This window comes from Dipodomys ordii, unplaced genomic scaffold, assembly GCF_000151885.1.
Source record: "Dipodomys ordii isolate 6190 unplaced genomic scaffold, Dord_2.0 Scaffold48, whole genome shotgun sequence".
NCBI classification, from domain to species: Eukaryota; Metazoa; Chordata; class Mammalia; order Rodentia; family Heteromyidae; genus Dipodomys; species Dipodomys ordii.
In genome coordinates, this window is record NW_012267264.1 from 13,350,803 (window position 1) to 13,369,223 (window position 18,421).

The 18,421-nt window shown below is 39.0% G+C and overlaps 1 protein-coding gene across 3 annotated transcripts in view; it reads right to left on the reverse strand.

Moving 5' to 3' along the window:
• The window catches only part of Phf14 (PHD finger protein 14), a 139,597-nt gene extending 126,184 nt beyond the window's left edge, over positions 1-13,413 (reverse strand). For all 3 annotated transcript variants that reach the window (XM_013020009.1, XM_013020010.1, XM_013020011.1), the window contains exons 1-3: positions 13,312-13,413; positions 12,762-12,872; positions 3,742-4,505 (exon numbers count right to left, since the gene is read on the reverse strand). In XM_013020009.1, the coding sequence (XP_012875463.1) occupies positions 3,742-4,505; positions 12,762-12,872; position 13,312 (876 nt within the window). In that variant the 5' untranslated portion in view covers positions 13,313-13,413. The remainder of the gene's footprint in view (positions 1-3,741; positions 4,506-12,761; positions 12,873-13,311) is intronic.
• Positions 13,414-18,421: the final 5,008 nt, after the last annotated feature.

Sequence of the window (18,421 nt, forward strand, 5' to 3'; positions counted from 1 at the left end):
ATTTTTTATTTGCTGATTAATTGAAAATAAGTCTCAAAGACTTTCCTGACCAGGCTAGCTTCCAACTGTCATCCTCAGATCTTAGATGGTTATTGTTTCATTTTGAAATGTGTAAAAAAACAATAAGTGAGTAAATTAGGCAAATAAACAGAAGTAGATATTCATAACTAGTGCCAATTTTTTTTACTATATGCACTTGTAGATGGTTCTATTGGCATGGATTGTAATATATAAATTTTCTTCCAAGTTTCAGGTACAAAGTCATGAAAATGAGTCATTTTCTTAAAAATAAAATACAAATAAAATAAAATATAAAAACTACTCTGCCCTCCTCAAAAACCTGCCCCTTAGACCAAAGTGCAAAATAGTGAGTCTCAAATGCATCAATATAAAAGGTTGAACAGGACACAACCTTATTACCAGAGCATTATTAGAGTACACTACCCTTAAAAATGCATTTCATTGGAAGACAGGTGTGTCCATCTGCAGAAAACACACCATGATCAAATGCCCACTTCAAAAGCAAGAAACTATCAGTATTGCAGCCTATGTTCACAATGTCTGCCCCTTCCTCACTCCTTATATCATGGGGATAGGAAGTTTTCCACAAACTTCAAGAGATAACTAATATTAATCGAATAATTGTCTGCTTCTAGTAGGTCTTGCTTTTTGAAATTTCTAAGTTTTATTTTGAAATTTAAATATCAACAAACAATCCACATAAATAATAACAGGGGAACTCCCTAATTCTGAAGAATATAAAGGGTCCTGGTACCAAAATGTTTGAAAGCCATAACTATAAAGGACCCTACTCAAAAACAATTTAAATTTCCCTAAGAAACTTCAAATTTTCTTTAGAAAGAATATTTCTCTACAAATCCACCTGATTCAACAGCCAAGAAAAGTTTCCCTGCTTATAAACTAAATATTGCCTTGCATTTCTAAAGGCACATTCTGAGCTGTGGCATCTGAAAATTTAAAAGTAAAAGCAATAAAAAAATAAAACCTCAGGGCTGGGAAGATGGCTCAGGGGTAGAGCGCTTGCCTTGCATGCCTGAGGCCCTGAGTTCGATCCTCAGCACCACATAAGCAAAAATAAAAAGCCAGAGTGGCGCTTTGGCTCAAGTGGTAGAGCGCTAGCCTTGAGCTAAGAGCTGAGGGACAGCGCCCTGGTCCAGAGTTCAGGCCCCACCACCAGACCCCCCCCAAAAAAATAAAATAAAATAAAACTTCAAATACCATCAACTATCTATGTATTAACTCTATTTAGCAATCATCACTATCTAAGATAACTAGAAAGATTAAGTAAAACACTGGCCCCTAGGCAGCAAGAATTAATTCAATCATCTTTCTTCTTATGTCAATATAATATAGACAATTTATAAGTTAAAAATTATCTAAATTGATTCTCTTTCAATTAAGATTCAATGTTAACTAGTTTGAGTGACATAAATAGAGCTAGAATGATCAAAAAATGTTGAAGAGTTTGAATAGTACAGTTGCAGGGACAAACACAGCTATAAAACCTTTATCAGAGGGACATATAAGTTCTTCCAGGTAATGTTCTTCCAAGAAGTGCTTTGGAAACTCATTCTTGAAATGACTTTCAGACAATTAACATAAAATTTCAAGGTCCTAGTATTTACTAAAATCTCTTCCATGAAGAAAAAAAAGCTAAATTTCACATGTGATTTTAAATGCACTTAAAGTTACTGGTCCAACCTGGATGCTGGTGGCTCACATTTGCAATCCTATTAATCAGGAGGCTGAGCTATGAGGATCATGGTTTGAAGCCAGCTCTGGCAAGAAAGTACATGAGACTTATCTCTCATTAATCACCAAAAAAAGCCAGAAGTGGAGCTGTGGCTCAAGTAGTAGCACACTAGCTTTCAGCAAAAACAGCCCACCCAAGCCCTGCATTCACGCCACAAGGCCAACACAAAAAAATAAAAAAGTTAGTGGGCTAAAGCCTCAAGTACTCTTATGCATTGTAGTTTTATTAATAGATAATATACATTTTACATATTTCTGAACTTACTCAGGTATTCCCAAATACCTTAGCCTAAATCTAATCCACACTTCCTCCTTTCTTACCTAGACTTTTTTATTCTATTTTTTGGTCACTAGTGGGGCTTGAAATCTGGGCTTGGGTGCTGTCCCTGTGTATTTCAGCTCAAGGCAAATGCTATACCGACTGAGTCACAGTGCCACTTCAGGTTTTCTGAGTGGTTTACTGGAGATAAGAGTCTCACAGACTTTCCTGCCCAGGCTGGCTTTGAACTATGATCCTCAGATCTCAGCCTCCTAAGTAGCTAGGATTACAGGTGTGAGCCACTGGCGCCCAGCTTAGACTACTCTTTTGAATACCAGTATCATATAAATAGGGCAATAAATATATATCAAATGATATAAACTGAATGTATGCCTAAATGAAATATTGACAAATTTCCATAATTCTACTTCCTAAAGATAGCATTAATTATATGAATACCCTGTGCTATTATCATTTAAAAATGCAGCACAATATCCCAAACGAGTTTTCCTTTACCAAAAAGCGTTGGCAGGCAACATTCTTCATAAAAAAAAAAGTGAACAACTTGGACATTAACCACTATCTATAATTCAAAGTGTTCAGCTACTGATTCATCTCTACTCACATTTAACCTCTAACAACTATACATTGCTTTGGCAAGAAAAATGTCACCAAATTCTACACAAAACCTAATTAATCAGTTATGTAAAATTTGTAAGCAGAAAAATATAGAAGAACAAATAAAGCATAAGAAGGAAATTTTATCTATTAAAACTATTTTAATGAAATGGAAAACCAACCAAAACGTTAGTGGCAAAGAAGTAAATCTTAGTGACTATAACCACATTAACGGAAATGACAGAATTATTATAGTTCTACATGTGATGTAAGAGATACATCTACATGTAAGACAACAACTTAAGCTTTCCTTTGAAGAAAAACATATACATAAACACACAGACAAGAGACAGATTATGTGTTTGACTGAAGAGTCTTGACTGTTGTTGCATCTCTGGACCCAATGGATAAACCTAACTTTCAGGAGTAGAACTTCAAGAGGAAGAACTGAGCCATTACTGTAGTTTTATGATAGAAATGTTTGTTTATGATGGAATGTTTGCTTTTTCTTTCATTTCTTTGCAGAAAGAATTTGTTCACTAAATACATGTAAAGGTAGTCCATATTTACTCCTGTATACACAAAGCAAAGGTTGGTGACTATACTGATGATTGATGTTACAGCTGCTTAAGGACTTAACCTTTAAATCTCTAAAAGTCTGAGAAATGAATTAAGCTGTTTGTCATCCCTTTCAAAAGAGTTGTAAAACCCTGCATATATCTGTGAATATGAACTAAGCTAAGTGGAAAGAAAAGTGAGCTGTTTTCATAATCCACTCAGCACAATTTAGCAGTCTTATGATATTAGGGAGAGGGAGAAAAGAGGGGAAAGGAAGCTATCATTTCCCAAGTCTATTGATACAAAAATATTTTGCTCCTTGAGGATAGAAATTATGAGCTCCTTGAGTATGATAACAAATAGTTGATAATAAAAGTTTGTTGATCAAATAAATAAATGTTATTTTGAGAGTTCTCATTCACTAACATAGCTAAATAAAATTCAAGGAAGCCACTCAATAAAATGAGTAAAGTCATTTAAAGAATTCCCTTTTCCCCAGACAGACAGATATCATAAAAATTGGGTTGATCTACCTCATTACTCTTGCTTTGAGATAGGGTCAGGCTATCATTGGTCAACTCCTCATCATCAGCACTGTTTCTGCTAAGAACTTTACTCTTCTTCTTCTTGCAACCCACTTCGCTAGCAGGGCTGCTATGGTTTTCATCATTGCCTTCATCATTCTCATCCTCATCACTCCCGCTTCCCTCATCTTCATCATCCTCATTGTCTCCATCACTTCCTTCCTTCTGAGATGCTGACCTCCCTTTTCTCTTCACTACAGTGGGCCGCCAGTCATTGTCATCCTCACTGTCATAATCATCCATGTCATTCAGCTCTTCCATGGATACAAAATCCAAAAGTGGTCGGTTTCGTCGGAGATTCCACTTTTTCGGCTCACTGACTTGTTCTTCTGTGGTGCTTGCCGTAGCAGGTACGGAAGGGGATGTATTAACTGCAGGAGGACTTGTGGCTGGTGTGGTGGCGGCAGCAGAAACAGCCACATTATCAGGTCCAGCTGCTTTTTCTTTTTCCTTCTCTTTCTCTTTTTCCTTCTCTTTCTCCTTTTTTTTTCTAGGTCTCTCTCCATATTCTTCTTCCTCTTTCTTTTCTATTTTAATTAACTGTTTGTCAGATGACAGTATTTCTTCCTCTGCAGAATGTTTAAGTTCTTCTTCTTTAACCTTAACATCTTCGTTCAGTTCTTCCTCTAAAATATTTTCTTCAGAATCACTGCAGGAACCTTCTCCACTGTCCTTTGAAGGATCTTCACTTCCATTACCACTCCCTTCAGAATCTGTTAAAAATATGAGAAAAAAAACCACACATATGTATATACATACACACACACACACACAACACTGACACAAAATGAAACCACCAAAACTTGTGAATAACTGGCAAAACAATATAAACAAATCTAAGTCAAAGAATGGTAGACATTCCCAACTAGATTAAATAATAAATCAATGAAGTTGATATAATGGTTTTAATTCAATATAGCATTAGTGAAGATGAGTATATGAACTGTATGTTAAACTGTATAAAACTGTATGTTCAAACTGTATAAAAAGGAACACTCATTTGTGTCATCTAGTTCACTTAGACAATTTTCTTCTAAAAGTAATTTTTTAATGAACACTTGTTTTAATTTAATGATAATTTAATATGGACAATTTTTTTTGAGTTGGTCAGGGGGGCTTGAACTATGGGCCTGGGTGCTGTCCCTCAGCTCTTCAGCTCAAGGCTAGCGCTCTACCACTTGAGTCACTGCACCACTTCTGGTTTTTTTCTGAGTGGTTAATTGGAGATAAGAGTCTCATGGACTTTCCTGCCCCGGCTGGCTTTGAACCTGAATCCTCAGATCTCATACTCCTGAGTAGCTAGGATTACAGGTGTGAGCCACTGGCACCCAGCCCCAATTTCTTTCTTTTTATAAATATAGAATTATATTAAATAAAAAGTTACTTTAAAAACAATATAAATCTCACCCCAAAACTTATTTCTTTAAATTGTATCTTTACCCAGAATGGCCATAAATATTTGTAACAGTCAACTTGCACAACATAATACAGCAAACTAATTTTAGATCAAATTCAGATAAAGGGACAATAGCAATGCAATAAAAAAATGGAAGATGCAAGAGAAGTTTTCAGTGCTCTTGCTTATTGGAATATTATTCATATCAGAAGACTGAGATCTGTAGATCATACTTTGAAGCCAGCCTAAGCAGAAATGTCCTTGAAACCCCAATCTCTAATTAACCAGCAAAAAGCCAGAAATAAAGGCATGCTTCAAGTGGTAGAGCACCAGCCTTAAGTAGAGGGGAAAAAAGGCCAAGCAAAAGCACAAGATCCTGAGTTCAAGCACCAGTACCAGCACCAAAAAGAAATTGTTTTTTTTTCTAATCTTCACAGATTTTAACTAGCTTCTTTAGTTCAAAATTTCTACATGTCATTAAGAAAAATTTTTTATTTTTTAAATCATACACAAATTCAATTGACAAAGAAAATCACCTCTGGTAAAATTAAGAATTTTTATACATTTCTAAATAAAAATATCCAAAATAAAAGGTAAAAGGTAGAATGAGCTCTTCAGAATAATGACTAAACAAAATAAAAATGCTAAAAAAAGTAATGCCATAATTAAAAGAGCTAGAAGATGAAGATAAAAAGAAGAGATTCTTTTCTTCTAAATCAATCTTCTAACGGCCTTTTTAGCAATAAAAACTTAACAGTAGATACAAATTAAGACGATTCTAACTTTGACATTATATGATAAATTTTACCAAATAACTTTAACAGAGAATTTTATGGTTTCATTATGGTTACTATTAATTAATTTCAAATGCAAACTGCTACACTTAGTTCTGTTTGTTTTGTAATTTTGCATGAATATATGTTTTTAAGAGATTCAAACATTTTATATGTTAATATATTACTAGAAGAATGTGAAATTTTTCCACAAATCCTAATAGTCTGCCCAACCCTTCATTTACCAAATAGGATATACTACTCACATTCTAATTGCAGAGACTACAAACATATCAAATTTGGCCACATAAATCATTTAATTTCTGTGATCAGTCATCACTTCTCCTTGTTAAATGTGCGGCCATACGAATGGAAATAATACTATTTTTGATGGGTAATACTGACAACAAGAAAAATTAGGTCCTTGACTGCCTATCATTTTACAGACTGCAAAGAAGGAAAAAAAAAAACTGAAACAAGGTTTTCTCTTTTTAAAAAAAAAATCCTGTTACTAAAATGTCAATGAACAACTCTGGGCCACATTTCAAATCTACCATTCCTACACCTGCATTCCAGCTGCACATGCACGGGTCCCCGGACAACGCGGCCCAGGATTGTGGCTGTAGACTCGCTGCTGGATCCCTGCCTGCTAGAACAGGAACCTGAGCTTCCTGCCTGTCCTAAACCACCAGCTCATTCTTGGGCCTGATAATGCTTTTACTACCCTGTCCATCCGTAGGCCCCAGACCCAGAACACCTACGCTGTCTGGGTTACGAGGCCCTATTTGGAGAAACGGTGGAAAGTCTGCCCTGAGACAATGAGATTCCTTCTAAAGTCAGGGAACCAAGCCCCTACACTGCACCCAAGTAAAGGTCTGTGTCTGAGTAAGCTTTATGTACCTCCATGATGCCAACCCACCTACTTTTGTGCCAGTCCTGGAACTAGAACTTGGGGCCTGGCCAGTGTAGCAATGTTGGGGGAGGGGTATTTTTTTCGGAGGGGAGGGTGCTCAATTCTGGCTTTTTTGATGGTTAATTGGATAATAGTCTCATGGTCATTTCCTGACCAAGCTGGCTTAGAACCATGACAGGCTTGAGCCACCAGTGCCCTGCTCCATTCACTTTTGGCCAGCTTCCATCTCTCAGTGGACCTGGCATTGTACTGAAGCCCAGAGATTCTTCCAGTTTCTGGACCAAGTTGGCTCTGAACAATTGATCCTCAGATCTACACTTCCTGTTCCTGAGTAGCTAAGGAGTACAGGCTTAAGCCACAGGTACCCAGTCCCATTTCATTTTTTGGCCAGCCTCCATCTCTGAGTGGATCTGGCATGGTGCTAGAGCCCAAGGATTCTTCTTTCTTTGCAAGGCTGGTCACCAGCTACCTGTGCAGTACTGTGGCCTTTCTATGTCCTTCTGTCAAACAAAGAGGCACATGCCTATCTCATGGACATATGTGTTTTTGTTTTTTTGTTTGTTTTTTATCCGTCTTGGGGCTTGAACTCTGAGCCTGGGTGCTGTCCCTCAGCTCTTCAGCTCAAAGTTAGCACTCTACCACTTGAGCCACAGTGCCACTTCAGGCTTTTTCTGCTTATGTGGTGCTGAGGAATCCAACCCAGGGATTCATGCATGCAAGGCAAGCGTTCTACCACTGAGCCACCTTCCCAGCTCCTCTCATGGATATATCTGAGGGATGAAATTAAATGTATCAAGGCTTCAAAACATCTAGCCTATAGTGTTCAATAAACTGTCAAGAGGATTTAAAAAGTAAAAGGATAAGAAATTAAGAAAAAAAGAGGAAAGAATTAATATAGTGGAGAAATGAGCCAGCTATTTCAAATAAAGCTATCAAAGGCAAGACAGAATTAATCCCAAATCTATAAAAAATTAACATTAAAAAGTCTTTAAAACTTAAATCCTATTTCCCATTTATTTAAACGAAAAAAATCATCTTTTTCAAGTATACAACACGTCAGAATCACGTGAAGCAGTAGTAATTTCAACACACAAATTTTCTAGTTACAGAATTAAAAAGTAAACTTTTAAGAATCCCTTCACAATATTCAGAAATAAAATAAAAAATATAATAAGCATCAATATTATTATAACCAAGCTTTTCCATGATAAATGTTAAACAAAATTATGATTTGATTCAGCTTTAACTTAACTTTGCAACATATTTTCAACAATTTCATCAACCTTAGTCTATTCATTGATACAGTACAAAATGCTTAGTACATAAATATATACGATCAATAAAATACAGATCACTAGTCAACTGGTTCATTATGAGTCATCATTTTAGCCTCTTTTTTTTTTTTTTTTAAGTCAGTCATGGGGCCTGAACTCTGGGCCTGGGCACGGTCCTTAAGCTCTTCAGCTCAAGGCTAGCATTCTACCACTTGAACCACAGCGCACCTTCCGGCTTCTTCTGCTTATGTAGAGCTGAGGAATCGAACCCAGGGTCTCATGCATGCAAGGCAAAACACTCTACCACTAAGCCACTGTCCCAGCCCTGGCCTCATCTTTGACTAATCCCGAGTCACTCTTGACAAAAGCCTGTCACCACAATTCATTCTCGACTTTTGACTCTAAGTACAGTTGTGTCTTCTTACGTTTTCTGAGTAATCTAAACCATTGGATCTCAAGTGAGGACAAATGCTCTCCCCCAAAGGCCAAGTTTCAGCTTCAAGGAAAAGTGTTTGTAACAGATGGGGCTTTAGAGAAAAAAGGTTAGAAAGATACTACTGGCATTGAGTAGAAGGACAAGGAGCATGAAACATCCTGTAATGGACAGGAGGTTCTTCCTCAACAAACAATTATCCAGCATAGAATGCCAATAGCACTAAAGATGATTCATCTAGAATATGTTCAAAGTGGTTTGTATGCCTGTAGGAAAACAGAACAATGAAACCTGTTAAAATTATTTAAAAAGCAGGAAGCCAAGTAAAGGAGGACAGGATACATTGTGTAATTGTGTGAAAATATAACAATGAAACCCTCCTTTTGCAACTAACTATAGTAATTAAAAAGAAAAGAGTAAAATAGAAACCTCTCATTTAGTATATTAAAGTCTCAATTTGACTTCCTTTTACTTTCCCAAGCTTATCTCTTTTAGCACCCAGGAATTCTTAACTTTGTCAATGCCTATAATCCTAGCTTCTCAGGAGGCTGAGATTTGAGGATTCTGATTCAAAGCCAGTTCTAGTTCAAAGGCAGGAAAGTCTGTGAAACTATCATCTCCAATAATTACTCAGAAAAATCCTGAGGGGTGCTCTGGTTCAAGAGGCACAACACTGGCCTTGAGCAAAAGAAGCTAAGGGACAGCACCTTGGCCCTAAATTCAAGCCTCAGGACCAGCCCAAAAAAATAATTACTTGTCTTAGTTGGAAGGCATTATTTAGTGATTTCTAGTTTGCCATCTGAAAAGCACAGAAGTAAAATTGTGTTCATATTCTAGTGTAATGATAATGATCTTTTGGTATCTTTTACATTTAAACAAAAACACAAAATAATTTCAAGATGAAAAATTTTGTTTAAAAAATGATCCATAGAATAGAGTTAACAAAAAAAAAAGGCTAGACAATCTAAGCATTTTACTTAAGTCTTAAAGAACTTTGTAGTATATTCCTAGAAATTTTTTGGAAGAAAATATGAACGTATGGGTATTTACCTGTTTCTTTGCCTTCTGTTTAATTTCTTAATTAAGTAAGACTAAGATTTTCATAATTTCGGTATGTTTCAAAAATAGTGATGAGTCCAATGTCTTATTTTCTCCAAAAAGCCAATTACATGTTAGGCAGAGGAAAAAAAAGAATTCAAAGGTGAAAGAAGGGTAATCTGGGGAACGTGAACATCTCAGCAAAGGGTAATCTGGGGAATGTGAACATCTCAGCAAAGGGGAATACCTTCTCACCTGAACCAAGAGTGGAAAATAAGACTCAATGAACATCTCAGCAAAGGGGAATACCTTCTCACCTGAACCAAGAGTGGAAAATAAGACTCAATCTCTATTAAGTATACAGACAAAACCATTTTCCACTAATTGTTTTTTGCAATAACATAAGAAGAACAAACAAGATAAATTTGTGACCTCACATCTTAGGTTTAATCTTACCAGAAGACAGGGAGATAAACTATATATACAGCAAACCAGGTACTACAGAGCAAGAACAGTATGTACTTGAGTGTTTTTAGGAGAGCATATTAATACAGCAAAACTCATTCTATCACTGTTTACAACATTATCCTATCACTGTTCCTAGAATTAATGAAGGTTAGAAATCTCTGAATAAGTTGAGAACACAAATTATTTTGAGAAAGCACTTTATATCCGTATCGTTTTATAATTGTTGTATACCACTGAATGACTCAATTAACAAAAAAAAAAAAGTATCCTCAACAAGATTTACTGACATAAAAGTATTTCCAGGAAATTTAAAATAAGTTTTGGAATTTTCCCTCAAATTCACAACTTCTGACACCTATTTTTTTTCATATTTTACAATCTCATTAACAAACCTATCTTCTAACCTAAAATAGTCTCATCTAATCAATCTTCACTAAGACAGGAAAGATATTTAAATTTTTTCTCCTTTCTCTGTTCTTTCTTTTCCTTCTTTGGAAGAGCCAAACATAAGGGAACCAAATGGGAGCTGCTTAGAAGCAAAAATTAAAAGTTAATAAAGATAAACATATCAACTTTTGGCTGCTAGGATTAATAAATTAGAAACCACAATAATCATGAAGTTTTAATTTAAAATTATATCCATTAATTTTTAGTATCTAATAGAGAAAAGACTAGTAAATCTACTAGTAAAATCTGGAGTCATAACTATTGGAATCATTACTGCCTGAGTGAACTCATCATTCAGTAACCCAATGACCTGTTTAAAAAAAAAGTGCCTCCTCCATTGAGTTATTGTAGAAGTTAGCTGAGATTATAAAACCAAAAGTTTTCAATAAATCACACAATGCAAATTCAACTTGCTGATACTATTACAAGTAATTCACACACACACACACACACACACACACACCCCAGAGAAAAAGAGCAAGGTATCTTTAAGCAAAACAAGCTCTCTGAAAGATACTTAAAAACTTCAAGATGGATCAGAAGTATAGTTCATTGGTACTGTACCTGCCTAACATATGAAAGGCTCTGGGTCTGATTCACTGAGCCTCAAGCAAAAAAATAAAATTGGAAAGATTCTTATTTTATTTCTCATTAGTTTAAATTTCTATCAAAAAAGTCAAATTATAAATACTTTTATTGCTTATATGTTCAGTATTTTTTCATATAAAATACTTCATATAACTGTTTCTCAGATTCCTTCAGTTAAAACTTTATTAAGTAGGGGCTGGGAAGGTGGCTCAGTGGTAGAGCGCATGCCTTGCATGCCAGAGGCCCTGGGTTCGATTCCTCAGCACCACATAAGCAAAAAGAAAAAAGCCGGAAGTGGCGCTGTGGCTCAAGTGGTAGAGTGCTAGCCTTGAGCTGAAGAGCTGAGGGACAGCGCCCAGGCCCAGAGTTCAGGCCCCATGACCGGACCCAAAAAAAAAAAAAACTTTATTAAGTAAATGAGGAGCACTGAACAAAAGATACAAAGAAAAACATTCTTCTGGAGCTGGGAATGTAGCTTTATGGTAGAGTGCTTGCCTAGCAAACATGAAGTCCTGGGTTGATTCCTCAGTACTACATAAACAGAAAAAGCCAGAAGTGGTGCTCTGGCTCAAGTGGAAGAGTACTAGCCTTGAGCAAAAGAAACTCAGGGACAATGCCCAGGCCCTGAGTGCAAGCCCCAGCACTGAGGGAAAAAAAAAAAGGAGGAGGAAGAGGAGGAAAGAGAAAAAAAATACTTCTGTATTTCAATTTTGTACTCTGTGAATGATTCTTAAAAACGTTTTATATCACTATATACAATGCAGTTATACCTCATAAATGTCCAAACACCAGAATCTATGAATACAGCTCCTATCATAATTTAAAATACAAGTTGTTTTTCTTTTGTCTTTTGTTTTTGAGTAAAATGGTTCACACCTGTATTTCCAGCTTCTCTCAGGAAACAGAGATCTGGAGGAGCTAGCTCACTCAGTTCAAGGGTAGTCAGTCCCTCAAAAAGTTAGCATTTCAACAAATGAGCTGGAATCTACACCTGCAATATCAGCTGCATGAGAGGCATAGGTAAGAAGATCATGTTTTAAGGCCTGTGAGGGACACAAAACATGAGACATTATCTGAAAAAATATACTTAAAAAGGGCTGGAAACCTGTCTGAAATAGTGGAGCACTAGGCTAGCAGTGATGAGGTCCTAAGTTCAAACTCCAGTACCACCAAAAAATAATTCTCACTCTGATCAACTTTATTGTAGTAAGAGATTTGACAGAACACAAAACTCTCTTCAGAGGGTGCAAAGTGAGAAAGAGAACTTTGTTCAGTTATTCGTAGTCTACATTACCCTTGGGATGTTGTATTTTAAGGAACCTCTTTACTTTTCCTCAGTCCACGAAATAAGCACATTGTAAAGTGTACAATAGTGGAGATATGTTTGTGTCTTTGGACAAAGTCCTTCCTACCAGCCAGTTATCTCTGAAGAAGTATCAAAGGAAAACAGAAGCAATGACAGGGAAATGCAGAAAATCTACCAAACAAAATGAAGTTTATGTTCTGCCACTTTACCTTCACATTTTAATCAAAACTGATTCTTTCTTACAAAGATTAACAAAAACAACAACAACAAAAAATATAAAGTTAGCCCCACTCCAGGAAAACTGAGCAAGGGGGAGAGAAAGGAAACATTTACCTGAAGCATCTCCAACTTTAAAATCACTGTCATCTGAACTATCATAATCGAGAGCTTCTAGGAGAGAAGCTGCCAAAGGCTTCACCTGCCTCCTCTTGGAGCTGCGATCCACTATTAAGAAAGAAAAATAAAATGGCATGGTCATTCACAATCACAGCGGACCCTGGGGAGACTGGGGATGCCGAGGGAAGATCAAGGTGTTCTTTTGTCTTGAGTTGTCGGAGAAGGTTGGAGTGGGGCCTGGGGTGAAGGAGAAGGTTGGATACCTCTGGGGTCCATTTCAGGGTCCCGGAGAGAGGCGAAAATCCCACGGCCCCCCTCCTTGTACATCTTACGCAGGGTCTTTCGTTCAGACAACTTAACCATCACTAGAAAACGCAAATCCCGGGAGAAAAAGCAGCCCAGAGAGAGGTAGCGCAATCCACCCCAGGACCGGACCGGCGCCCCAGGAACGGTCGGGCACCCCCTGCCCACCCGCCCCACCCCGAGCCCGGCCGTCCACCAGGATCGAAACGGCCCTCGCTCCCCACAGGGCCTCGGATGCACTTACTAAGGAATCCGCGCGGTGCTCGTCTGGAGAGACCTACGAGAGACGGCGGGGGCCCGGGGCCGCGGAGGCCGGGCCGGAGGATGCGAGCGGGCCTCGCGGGGCGCCCCCAGCGCAGTCCCCACCCCGTCAGCCCGACCCCCGCCCCGACCCCCGCCCGGCCCCCGCGGCCCGCGCCCCGTCCCCCGGCGCCCCACCCCGGACACAGGCGCCCTCAGGTCCGGGCAGCCAGGCCAGCCCGGCGGGCCCCGGGAAGGCAACTGTCCACAGCTATAACTAGAGGAAAAAATAAAAAATGAAGAAAAACTTTATTGGCCTGCACCCGATGCGACAAAAGACCCAGAGTTTGCAGTAGGAGGTCGACTGCCACAGACAATAGAGAAAGCGTTGACCCGGATACAGCTCTGACAAGAAGGAAGTGAAAGTAGGTTGAGTGCGGCCCTCCGCGCAGCAGCGGGAGAACGCATGCGCAACAGTCCCCGCCAGCCGACCCCCTTCGCTCACAGGTGACGCACGCAGTTCAACGGAAGTCGAAAGGGAGGTGAGACGTTGAGCTCAGACTCCGCCCACAAGCCTGGAGGCTCCGCCCATCTCACTCAGTGTCCTCCCCCTCCGCGCCTAGTCCCGCCCCTCCGCGCCTAGTCCCGCCCCTCCGCTCAACGGTGGGGAGGGAATTCGTGTTTCAGATTCTCTGCTTTTTTTTTTTTCTTTTTAATGAATTAATTCTTTGTTTTGCTTTGAGATGGTGGGAACCAACCCACAGCTTCATGATCTCTAGGCCACAACTGTATGACTATACCACTAGCCCCTAGCTTTCATTTTATTAAACAAGTTAGAATAAATGTTCCACAAAAGGACCTTTGCTACCTTAAGTCACTTCAAAAAACCATACCTCATCCCACAGCCAAACTCACCCAATAATTGAATCTCTTAAGATATCGTGGAATGTGCAAAACAAAAAAATCACACTAGAGTTTGTTTAGTTGCCATTTTGAACATTATTATTCTAACAGAAAAAAATTGTTCAGTATCTCTTTAGTTGTACTTACTATTGTACTGTACATAGACATTTCCAAATATGCAAGCTTTGCTAAGAAAATAACAATGGGGAAAATTCCTTCTTACAACTGTGAATTTTTCTTAGGCTGTTGGCTAGCATTAAATGAAATAATGCCATATCTAGCTATAAAATTTCTTTTAAGACATTTTTAATCCATTAGTAAAATCAGGACAATATGTACACACAGGTCTGGCAATCTTTCAACAGTCTGAAAACCCTATTTACTCACATGTATGTTAACTCATTTTAAGATATTAAAATGCTAGAACCTGAAACCATTTCAATGATTTTCATACTGTATATTGAGGGTAGAGGAAAGTTTGGGTAAAGCTGATTCAATTCACTATTTATTCCACCGTAATCTTTGAATGGCAATCATTGGTGCATAGGAAATACTGGGATCAAAAAGGCTGTGAAATAAAAATTTTCAGAAATGGAATCACATAATGCAGTGTTGAAGTCTTTTGTAAAAGTAACCAATAGTGCACCAAGCTTGAAAATATTTATGTGGAATAATTTGTGAAATATACTTTCTGAAAAATGCTTCTTGACTTTTCCTTACCTGATAAGAAGTTACAGTTGACTATATAATCCGGTAAATTACTGTTACTGCTTATAAGGCTACTAGAGTAAAATGTGGGACCCTTGCAAAAGAGGGAAGAAAGACTCAAGAAAGTCATTCTATACAAAATTATGTTTAGATCCAGGTAGAAAGTATCTGAACTCCTCCAAGGAATCGAGGAAAGGAGACAGAGAAGGAATATATGTGAATGCTCAAGGCTTAAAGAGCATGTTTCAGGCAATGAGGAGGACAGCAAAATGTCAACACTGACAGTGAGGTTTAGGCTGAAGCAGAAGCTCTCCAAGGCTTTGGGAAATTAGAAGAATGGTAAGGGAAAACCCAGGGTTTTTTGTTTTTGTTTTTTCCTAAAAACTTTGTTTCAGCAGCAGGGGGGAAAAACACAGCCACTCTGATTGCTTTTATATAGGCTTTTCTCAACTTAGGCACTGTGGATATTTTTTTCCTTATTTTTAATGATGGAAACAAAGGAACAACAACAACAACAAACTCTAAAGCTGAAGCTTCTGGAAGAACCACTTTTTCTGGCTGACCTTGTATCTCTTCTTGAACTTCATCTTGCCCCCCCCTCCTCCCTCCAATCTGGCCTTGCATTTAAGAACTGGGTCTCTGAAGACATAAGACATCCTGTTGAGCACAGTTTTGTCCAAGGGGATAGCCACTGTGTACTTTGTGGGAATAAGATTATTGTAGCTACAAATAGTCACAAAGGACTTGATCTTTGAACTCTTGGTGGTTTTTTTCCTGTTACTTTTCAAGGATAACCATCAATTCCAGCCACCAAAACTTGGCTGTAGCAGTGATTTGAGGTACCATCTTCAATATTCTTCACAATGACAACTTTGCAGGCATGCAACCAGGACCCAACACCACTTTCCTGGGGTTCATGAATGTCCCCATTTCGACACACCCATCAGGCCCATAGCAAAAAAAAAAAAAAAGCTACTGTGAATATTTTGAGACCAGTAACACAAGGCTGTGAAATAATGTCCTGTAGTGTATAGGATGTTCCACTTCTCTGGCCTCTATCCATCTCATACTCATCCAAGTTGAGGCAACTAAAAACACTAAAGTGTTCACACTTCGTTGAATGTCCTTTGAAGAGAACTATCACCACTGTTACCCGCATATACCTGCACTGAGATTAATCGTTCTAAAAAGTATCACATCTCATGAAATCATATAATCAATGCAGCCACCAATCAGTGAAGCTGAACCCATTAGCTCAGACTTCAGGCACGTTTGTGGAGGGTTTTATTGGGGGAGAATGGCATCTTGACAGTGGAACGTGAACTGCAGCATTGTGCGGGGTTCTCTTTGTTAGTAAAATTAGAGCTTTCTTTCCTACCCAACAGACTGTCTTGTTAAAGACACTAAAATGAATTACTAAGCAAAACTACCCTGATGTCCATCTCTATGTACCTGTAACTAGAGTCTGATCCCATATGCCTAAAGATCAAGGACAAAGTCTGACCTTGATGACAGTGTTTTCCTTTATATTAGGAATATTCTCCCAGTGTTTGGTGACAGCATGATTTTATTGTTACTGTTATTCTGAGGAGGATTATATGTAGAACAGTGTAAATGAATGGCTGCTGTGTAGACAAACAAATAGTGTGCTAGATTGGGCACTGGCCAATGAAGAGCCAAAGTAACTCCATTTAGAGACTGGCCCCACCATCTTGTGCTAGGCTGCCCTCAGAATAACCCGAGAAAAAGAAAAAACAATACTCAGAAAAATCACAGATAGCCATCAACCCTGTCTACCCCTAGCAACAGCCAGTCAGGAGAAAGCAGAACACCTGCTAAAAGGTGTTCCAGGAACAGAACGGGTTTGCAACCATCGAACCGTCAAACGTGGATCAATAGTATAATCTCTGTAAAAAATCTACCAATTGTGCTACTGCCTGTGTGGAAATCCCCTAAACTTGTTTGTTCAATACTATAAAAGTCATGCTGATTTTAGGTTTGGGGCCTCTTAGCGTCACTGGTTACCAAGTGCGCAGAGGATCGAGCTCAAGCTTGCAAATAAACGGCTCTTTTGCTGTTTGCTTTGGTCGTGGTCTCTGGTGGTCTTTCGGGGGGTCCCGAGTCCGTGTATTACAGCCACTACCTTCCATTCTTATCCTTTTCATTTGTTACAGGTCCTGCTCCAATAAAAAATACGTTCTCAGGGGCTGGGAAGGTGGCTCAGTGGTAGAGTGCTTGCCTTGCATGCCAGAGGCCCTGGGTTCGATTCCTCAGCACCATATAAGCAAAAAGAAAAAAAGCCAGAAGTGGCACTGTGGCTCAAGTGGTAGAGCGTTAGCCTTAAGCTGAAGAACTGAGGGACAGCGCCCAGGCCCAGAGTTCAGGCCATACAACCGGACCCAAAAAACAAAAAACAAAACAAAAAAAAAAACGACGTTCTCAGACTCTTAGAAATGGAGTTATAACTGGGCTCCATGGTTCGTGCTTATAATCCCACCTACTCAGGAGGCTAAAGGCAATCTTTCAAGGTTCAAAAATAGAAGGGTGGTGTTCCTGGGTTGACAATCAAACCAAGCATTTCAGAACCACATGGAACTAGAATTTAAACTGTATGAGCTGTCTGGTGCCCAAGGAATTTGAGAAATAGATTCCATGAAACTAAAATTCACATTTATAAAGAGGAGTGCAGGGAAGGGGCTGGGAATGTGGCTTAGTGGTAGAGTGCTTGCTTAGACTCTTGAAGCCCTGGGTTTGATTAGTCCATACCAGATAAACAGAAAAAGCCAGGAGCGGTGCTGTGGCTCCAGTGGTAGAGAACTTGCCTTGAGCACAGAGAGGTTTAAGGACAGTGCCCAGGAGCTGAGTTAAAGCCCCAGGACTGGCAAAGAAAAAAAAAAAGGAGTGTATACTAGATAATTTGAGGAATTGGAATAAGGCAAGTTTTTCATACATTAAAAAACGACTACAAGGGGCTATGTGACATTGGCAGACATCTGTAATCCTAGCTACTCAGGAGGCTGAGATCTGAACATTGCAGCTCAAAGCTAGCCCAGATAGCAAAGTCCAAGAGACTCTTTTTTTGGGGGGGGGTCTGGTCGTGGGGCCTGAACTCTGGGCCTGGGCGCTGTCCCTCAACTCTTCAGCTCAAGGCTAGCGCTCTACCACTTGAGCCACAGCCAAGAGACTCATCTCCAATTAAGCAAAGTCTGCCTTTCTGACTACAATAAATTTTATGTTGGGCTGGGAAGTTGGCTCAGTGGTAGAGCACTTCTCTTGCATGCATGAGGCCCTGGGTTCGACTCCTCAGCACCACATAAGCAAAAAGAAAAAAGCTGGAAGTAGCAAATCAAAACAACATTGAGATATCACCTCACCCCAGAAAGAACGACAAAAATCAAGAACTCTAATAACAACAGATGCTGGAGGGGATGTGGACAGAAAGGAACCTTACTTCATTGTTGGTGGGAATGTAAACTTGTCCAACCACTTTGGAAAGCAGTATG